The sequence below is a fragment of the Hyalella azteca genome, unplaced genomic scaffold (assembly GCF_000764305.2).
Source record: "Hyalella azteca isolate HAZT.00-mixed unplaced genomic scaffold, Hazt_2.0.2 contig3150, whole genome shotgun sequence".
NCBI lineage: Eukaryota > Metazoa > Arthropoda > Malacostraca > Amphipoda > Hyalellidae > Hyalella > Hyalella azteca.
Genome location: NW_025933402.1, coordinates 458,729 through 467,996, shown reverse-complemented (window position 1 = coordinate 467,996; position 9,268 = coordinate 458,729). Strand labels below are relative to the sequence as shown.

At 37.2% G+C, this 9,268-nt stretch overlaps 1 protein-coding gene across 2 annotated transcripts; it reads right to left on the bottom strand.

The window, feature by feature from the left end:
* Positions 1–1,683: 1,683 nt before the first annotated feature.
* LOC108672181 lies at positions 1,684–8,547 on the bottom strand. 2 transcript variants are annotated; one of them, XM_018159815.2, is made up of 8 exons: positions 8,483–8,547; positions 8,194–8,293; positions 6,958–7,057; positions 6,059–6,181; positions 4,751–4,970; positions 4,309–4,453; positions 3,049–3,178; positions 1,684–2,138 (listed from the first exon to the last, which is right to left on the bottom strand). In XM_018159815.2, the coding sequence occupies exons 2-8, from the start codon at positions 8,278–8,280 to the stop codon at positions 1,942–1,944; spliced, it is 1,002 nt and encodes a 333-aa protein (XP_018015304.1). In that variant the 5' UTR covers positions 8,281–8,293; positions 8,483–8,547; the 3' UTR covers positions 1,684–1,941. The 2 variants fall into 2 exon arrangements, with proteins under 2 accessions (XP_018015304.1, XP_018015303.1); XM_018159814.2 differs by lacking the exon at positions 8,483–8,547 and having other exon boundaries at positions 8,194–8,294.
* Between the last annotated feature and the right edge of the window lie 721 nt (positions 8,548–9,268).

The window sequence follows — 9,268 nt, the reverse complement described above, 5'->3', positions numbered from 1 at the left end:
ACATGTCCCCCTTGTGCTGCACGGCAAACATCTAAACGGTAGGCAAACTCGTCCCACACACGAGAAAACATATCTTCTGTTACTGAGTGCATCTTTGCAGTGATACGGTTCTTCAGATCAACCAGAGTTGCTGGTAGAGGCGGGACGTAAACAGAGTTGCTGGTAGAGGCGGGACCGTGACGTAAACAGAATTGCTGGTAGAGGTGGGGCGTAAACAGAGTTGCTGGTAGAGTAGGGGTGTAAAAAAAGTTGTTGGTAGAGGCGGGACGTAAACAGAGTTGCTGGTAGAGGCGGGACGTAAACAGCTTCCTTGTCGTAACCCCATAACAAATAGTCACATGGGGTGAGATCAGGTGATCTCGGTGGCCAGAAGTGTAGAGCCAGATCTTCATTTCCTATGCGTCCTATACAACGCTCAGAAAGTGATTACGCGTTTGAATAGGTTAAATTCAGCGCCTAATTCTGCGTTTGAGTAGGTTAAAATTCAGCGCCTAATTCTGCGTTTGAGTAGGTTGAAAAGAATTATTCTTTCTCTTTCCATCGATGTCTAAATTATTTATTTTGAATTTATACTCGAATAAGTACGAACTTATTGAATTGGGTCCATCATTTAGAATAACCATGCATTATATACAGCATTCTAAGAGTAAACATTTTCATACAATCTTCAGCACACAAACATGGTAAAGAGAGCGATAGATAAAACATAAACAAACACATTGCCTACCCTCCACTCAGATCTTTCATAAAGAACATCACAGCTCACTACTACCGCTGATTTCCCGTTTATATTAAGAATTGAAGTTCGAAGCAATAATATACTGATAAACTTATAATTTAGGCTTGTATTGCCCTTCATTTATGGTGGCATGAACATATAACCTTTTCATTAATAACATCATTTCTGGTCGAATATATTTGCTCTTACATGAATATATAGGAAACAGATCTGATATGATGGCCAAACGATTTTCCCTCATCGTACTTTTCTCGAAAATTTGTCAGTATAATTACTAAGGTTACTATTTATGGCTACTAAGGCAAATTGTTATTGAATATACAAGGTTCACATACACTCTACGTCATTAACTGAAAGAAACGAACGCATTGTTAGTAAAACTCCTGCATAAATATTTTTACATTTCGGCCAAGCTCAGCTAAAAAAAAATAGGAAGTTTACTCGGCGTCTTGGTTCAAAACACGAGGCACGACACGTTCAACAGTAAAACGTAATCCAGAAATGTTAAAAATTGTAAGAAAACTATTTCACGTTGCTCCAACTTTTTCATTGGTTTTGGGATCTAAGGCACATAAAACTCGGACGAACTATGCTTAGACTTATAGTTACCCAGCTCGGCGCACTAAAATGTAACAAAAAGTGTGAAGAAACGCTGAGCAATATAAATCCAAGGCAAGTTTGATAAATTTTCAGTTAATGCGAAGAAGAGTGCAATTGCGAAGTGACCTGTCAATCGAACTTCAGTCAAATGGACGGATCGAGCTTTATGAGCCACAGCAATAATATTCAAAATAAATTCGTTCATGCATTCAATATCAACTGAAATTTATAAGAAAATACATGGACCAAAATAATAGTCGTATTTATCAATGATTACAAAATTAGAGTGCGAATGTGAAATAATGAAAGTAAAAACATTTTAAACTCACGCCACGAAGTCCGAATAAAATTCATTACGTAGTTCACACTCCAATTTAATTTGAAATTTTAGTTTCAGCCTTTTGTTCTACATTCGCTAACAAAAAACACCAAGCCTAACTACCTATTAAAGGGGCAGTGACATTATTGCCCAGCACCCACATGATATATGTACTTGTCGATATGTTTATTAAGTATCACGAAGACTTAAGGGTTTTCTCTCTTGTTCTTTGTTTATTTCCCGCCGCAGCACCAGGATTTGCAATTAATAACAGCAAATGCCTTTAATTTTTCGGCGAAGAAACATGCGCGGCGTTTAAGCGATTGATAGCGTTGCCTCGGTTACGAAGGAACACGACGACCACGCGCTGCAGACACAGCGCCGCGGCCAGCGCGATGTTGAAGATCTTCAGTTCGTATAGAGGACCTGAGTCATCCTCGCGATCCTTCATGTAGATACCAATGGATGCCCACAGGTATACTGTGAAATAAACGAAGCTCAACGAGAACGAAATTTTAAGTTAACGGCAAAAATAAAAATAAAATTAAAAAACTTTATTCCTATGGCTTCCAATCAACTCAACAGTAATTGTGCAAATAGTGCAATTTGCAAATAGTGCAAAATACATTTTCTGACTAGAAATTTTTGCAATGAGTTCATAGCTATCCCAGGGTACGACAGTCGATAAAAAAAATATTTCAAACGTGGTAGGATGCGTTCAATATTTTGAGGTCATCTTCAAAGAAAAAAAAAAAGATCACAAGCCGTTCACATGAGCTCGATGAAATTATGAAAATTAGCTCGACGAAATTATTAATTGCTCGATGAAATTATGAATTAGCTCGATGAAATCATAAAACACGATTAACAGTTCGTCACATGCCAGAACGTTATTTAATTATTGTGGGATTATTAATTGATTTATTAATAATATATATTTCCTGTCATCGTTAAATAAAGAGCCAGTTGTTGGATTCTGGTACAACAATTCTTGTTTAATTGTTTAAGATCTGCAGCAAAAATATAATAACGTCTAGATTTAAATGCTTAACTCAAACAGTGTACATGCAACTTTAAGATCACTTATTAGAAAAGTCACGGCATTTTGGAAATTAATATTTCGCATGACAGGAAAACCACCAGCAACAACAAAAAATAATAGATATTAAGTGACCGAAGCGCTAAAGCTGACACAAAAACAGATAAAGCAACGTACCTACTGAGACAAATACTGAAGAATGGATAATAGAACTTGAACCCAACTATCAATAATTGACTACCAACAATTTACCGTTAATTGGGTTAAGTAAGTATTTACCATGAGTTATTCTTATCAGTTGCTTAGACGCTGTTCAGTTAGTGTGTATGAAATTATATATTGTTTGCTCACTGAAAAATGGCGTGACGAGCGCGTTGAGGGAGCGCACGAAGTAGAGCGCCTCGAGCAAGGCGTAGACGAGCATCACGGCAGGGATGGCGGAGAGCATCACGGTGCAGACCAACTCGTCGTCAATTTCTACCTGAAAACATTGAGAAAAATTATGTTTTGATTAATGCTTAAAATTATGCTTTGATTAATGATTAAAATTGTTTTTATAATTGAGAAAAAATGTTTTAATTGAATAATCAATTAAAACATTGAGTTTTTGATGGTAACAAAACTCAATGCTGTCAAGAACAGGGAATATATTGATTAGCGTTCGCCTAAATAATCATTCGAGAACTGTTGCCATAAACACAAACAATACAGAATGCCTATAATGGGATAAAAATGACCCGTAAATCTCTGTATACACGAAAAATATACATATACAGGGTGTACCAGAATTAACTGACCCTTTTAATTTGTTAATAAATAGAAAACTAAGAACGTTATGAAGTTGAAACTTGTTTTATTTAAAAGAAGAACATTTTTATGGTAATATTGTATCATAGTTACGTCATTATCCTGTATAGCTTGCTAAATTTGTGTTTAATTATCAAGCCTTAAATTTTCATCATGATTCGCTACAGCAAAGAAGAAAGAACGGAAATTATCGCTACAGTCAATAACGATGTCAATAACAGAAGTTCAACGTGATTACAGGATCCATTTCAAAACAAGGATCCTTCAAAAAACACAATTAAATCTCTTTATCGAAAATTTGCGGATATCAAAAATTTTCGCTCTCGCCAGAAACACTAATGAAGGTTATGAAAGCAACGAAGAGAAGAGCCCTATTTTGTCAAAACAATTGTGGTGGGCATTTAAAAGATATTATATTTAAAAATTACGATACAATATTACCATAAAAATGTTCTTCTTTTAAATGAAACAAGTTTCAACTTCATAACGTTCTTAGTTTTTTATTTATTAACAAATTAAAAGGGTCAGTTAATTCTGGTACACCCTGTATATACATATAGTGCAAAAATTGCCGTCGATTGAGTCTCTGCTAAGAAAATGTTTAACTTAACATTGGTTTCAGTTTTTGATGTCTTGAACGTAAAACGCACGGAAAAAATTATTTCTTCGGTAGAATGCATTTTTATACCGAAAGATTGATATCTTGGTTGACATATTTAGTTGGCAAGTTGCCAATGCAGTTCATTAGATGACTAAGATTTGAAATGAATTCTGTTATAGATTTTTGTTTATGCTGTGCAATACTTCGTGAATGAGGAAGATGCTGAGGTTGAGGAGGGAGGCCAGGAAGGTCCAGGTGCAGTAGAGGGCGTAGCCGTTCACCACCAGCAGGCCGCACCAAAAGTCTCGTCTCGAGCGCTCCAACAGAACTGGAGCTGCCTTCGCATACCTGAAAATCATAACAAACTTTCCATCTGAGAACATTTTGTTTTCATTAAGCGATTATCTGTTTTGATTTTAACAATGCATGATTGAGCCATTGAAATCTTTTCAATAAATCCAGCGATGAAGAATATTTTCTATTGATTTGAACGAATTGCAATCTTTTGATCATCAGAATTGAGTTAACTGATAAAGTAAGAATTAAATATGATTAATATAATAAATATTATGCTCACCAAATACCATTCTAGAGGATAGAATTTTTAACAACCATGAATCATTTTCTTAATTTTGTACTACTCACGAGTAGCAAGCGACAGCCTGAGCGATGATGTTTGTGAAGGCGATGAGCAGTAACCCGACAGCAGAACCAGTGAGCAGGAGTCGGTCCCAGGCGAAGAGCCAGGCGATGTTCGCGATCAGGTTGAGGTTATAGAAGATGAGGAAGGCAGGCGACACTGCGCCGCCCAGACGCCAAACTGCCTCATCTGAGTCTGCCACTTTCCGGAACAAAAGACTAATGCCTGCACAGGGAGAATACAATACATCCTACGGATTGGTCCATTTAGCGGACAAAATACAAGATTAAATTCAAGTTCGGTGATTTAACACGTAGACTCCGAAGTGGTACATATGCGTACCACGAAATGCATTTCTCCAAGACGTAGTGGTACATAATTCAGGGTTGCCAGATGGCCTAAAAAACGGCCAAGTCCGTGAACAAAAAGGTCAAAAAGGGCCTATAACTCAATATATGCTAGTACGTTTGTAGGTTCTGGTGTAAAAATTCCATTTTTTCTGCAGTTTTTTAAATTAGGAACTACCCCTATCTAAAATTTTAGCAGGACAACTCAAGTGAAAAAAACTAAAACGCGGAATTTGTCCGGAAAAAAGACCGTCTGGCAACCCTGTTTCATAATAGTACAAAAAATAATAGTACCTACGTGATGAAACAATCGGAGTCAACGTGTTAATACTGGACAAGAAATTGGTGCTTGCTTATATATAGTGGCAACTAAATGACTGGTAACAGGCACCCGCCGCAATGCAGTTTGTCACAACTTATTAAACGCATATTTTATATCTACCTTATAGAATTTCAGATTTTCACGGTCATCAAATCAGGTGAAAACATGCGCGAAACTATCTATATCCTGAAATGCATGGAAATTTCAATTGAACTGCACACAAGTATTGCGCTTACATTAAGCGAAATACTGGTATTTTACATAACTATTTCTACTACTCTTTGTTAACGATCCCATCCGTTTTGAAAGGAAGCAGAATTTTGGTGCAAACATTGCAAATTTAGAATTTGGACTCCTGAAACTCACAAGTAATATTTACCACACAAACATGGTCTCATGAAAGGATGGAATTTATTCACGAAAACGTTCGCGTTCCATGACGACGTCAATGAAACTTGAAATTTCCCTCAAATAATCCCATTGCGACTATTGTTCGGCGTTCACTAATTTGTAACATGGATCGATAGAAATAGATAATTATAATCAGCCGCATTCAAATCCGTTGCCCGATGACAACACGAATGATCACGCGCATATTACGGAGGTCGAAATAATCACTAGAAGAACAGTTCGTAGAAACCTACTATAAATGACGATCAGAATCAATGCGATGTAGATGACACTCCACACGCTGAAGGTGTAGCCTGCAGGAGTGAAGCAAGTGGGGAAGCGATCCGAGACAGACCCAGTCCGGTGGTTGAACGGATCTGTAACACGATTTTTGTACGTAAGAAAATGAGCAGATGTATTTCATGGAAGTTATTCTCAATTAATTTTTCATGCTTGGTGACATAAATGAAAAGGATTCCAAATTATTAGTCGTGTCGTACTGGAAACATGAGTTGAGCATGACGGCATTCATTGATGTCTTGATGTTAGTCCGAGGGACGTAACAACATGAGGTATAATAGCTTGATACATTTTATGAAATATTTGCTGAAAACTAATAAAACGGACACAAGTGTGTATTCTGTGTATTCTGGCCTAATGCTGAAAAATATGAAGCTTTCATCTCGCAAGAGAATTTATTCCGATGCACACTTGAAAGTATATACAACGAGATGTCAAGAGCTGCTCGATCGATCATCGACAAATTAATCAGCTGAATGGCTCGTGCCAGTGTTATTTTTTTCTCCTATTAACGATACTCGGGCACCGCGTATATGCGGATTGTACATGGTGTACCGTAACGTCACTAATCACGAAAACGATTAGCGGAAATATAATTTTTGGAACTACTTAGTAGCGCCAGTTTAAATCGAACTAAATTATGACTTATTTCGCTAACTGCGGCGTCCTTACTATGCAAACGACATTCTTAACGATTTTTTTATCAAGAACCATCTTCCAATTCTTGTCGTTTAACTGTTTCAATAACCGTAATCAAGAGCACAATATCTTCAAATCAAGATACCAGTCGCGGCATTTCTAGGACCAATATTCTTAATGTGAACCAATGCTAAATCATATATAGGTTACTAACCAACACCGACTCCAGCAAGAGCGTTGAACGTGACCGTTAGAATGATGAGAAGGAGGAGCGCATAGGTGAGGAAGCGGCGTAGACCCACACTGTCGCTCGCCTGGCAACATAATGTCAAGTCAGACTTGTTAAAAGGACGCCTGCAATGCAAGAATAATTAAAAAAAAATACAGCTTAGGACAGTCTAGAAACTCGTGCAATGATGTTCAACAAAAATTTTTTATTGGACTTGCACTTCACGCAGGTCAGAACTATGTTTTATTATAAATAATTTAGAATATTCATTTAGGCATAAGTTTCCACAAATTTGAAGGCATTTGCCAGATACAGCAATAAAGGTTGTCGCGAGAACGCCTACATCTCTTATCTGCCATAAACATGGAGATAAGGCCGTACCGGAACTTTCAAGCTATTCAAACGTCCGCTTTTCATGCATGCGCTCTTCACAGCAAGTGAAACAATAATCAGTAATGATTAATTTAGTAACGGTAATTAATTATTTATGGGCATGCGTCTTCCTCAAATTCTCCGTTTTCGTTGGCCCAGGTACATTGAACATTTCAGTCTATTATATAACGTCATCCAAAATGTATCTTTTTCGCTTCATTTCGATGATATTTGATATGGCTTAGGTACCTATATAAGTCATTGAATACAACGACAAAATTGTGAACGAATCGTAACATAGAATGCTCAAAAATTTTATAAATTCTTTGCTGTCAAAATTAAAAAAAATCTCGCTAAATAGGACGCATGAAGCGAGCACAGAAATTGCACGCAAAGGTATGCGATGAAAGCTTAAATTTTAAACCAGCATCATGCTCACTACTAAACTGTCATCATATAGGTACTGCACGGCATTCGAGTGACACCAGAGCTACAGTATCCCTGGTCACTATCAAGCTCTCATGGAACAACAGAGTTGATCGATGAGCGAGGTGAGCGTCCGAGTGCCTCACACACAACAAGAAATCCACCTGGTCATGTTACGTAAGCGGGGCTATAAGCGGATCGTATATATCATTGAGATAAAAAAGCAAGTTTAAGAATAATGCAATAAATTACTTCAACAAAGTCATATACATTCATGGATTTCAGTAAGATACTTATAATATAAGTATGGATGAATCTGCACCATTAAGAATTTAAATTTCTTAACCATTTTGTAAACGAGACAAAAGAAAAAGGTCTGATTCCAAAGTGACGTGAGTCAGACAAATGTTATGATGAACTCACGCGTGACTCCGACATGTTGGTATGCTGAAGACTTAGATCCGAAGCTTTGGCTTTAGTGTGTCGCTTACGTAATTCACTTGATTTCATTTATAATTAAAACCTGTTAAGGAAGATTTGTGTGAATCATTAACGCCCAAAGATACAACAACAAAATGCCAATACATTGATGTTTCGAATAAATATCAAGCATAACTACCGGCAAATAGCTTGTTTGCTAGTAAAACTTACTCAAACTTCACTCGCATTTAAAACGTAATAAGGACATAAATCATTATTTGCTGCATCCTACCTATCGGACAGGCTGTAGTTACTTCGACAATGCGCATCCCCTGAACGGACGAGCTGAAACTGAAACAAATATAATGGGCCAATGGCGCGGTTTTGCGACTGGCAAGCAAGGATCATGAAGCAATCACAGCCGATAGATCGTGGTACAGATTATTTGATAAGATACAATAAAACAGTAATCAGCTAATCTTCAATTTAAAGAACATAGGCATCAAAGCTGAAAAATTGACCCCATTTGTAGCTAGGACGATTTCTCGCTTAATTAGGGCCAATGTTAACTCTCAACGGTCGGCAGAAAACTCTAAAGCGAGCATTCCCAGGTGACGACTCAGTTTTTTTAGACGCACTGTAGCGAGGATAGCAGCAGCATTCACGGCGCGCTCGGACATACATACAACGGACGAGTAGTGATAAAAATCATATTATAGGCAGATATTCACAAGCGTAATATGCCCACGCATTCATTTCAGTTTATTGAACATTGAATAAGCTAACCGACACCACTTAACTACATAACAGAGAATGTCAGAGATGCAAGCGTTTTGAATGCGAGACCGTTGTATTCAATTAAATTTCAACTATCGGTAATTTGGATACAAATGACGTATGAATACTCCTTAGTCATGTTCAAGGTAGATATTGATTTTAATCTGTTGCACCGGCAAATAGACATTTTAAATTTAAACGAATTAAAATTCTTTCAATTCAACCACGCAGTAATCTGCGTTGAAAACTTGAAATCAGTTCTTAGCTGAGCCAGTGTGAGCGAGGTGTTTTACTCTAGCAT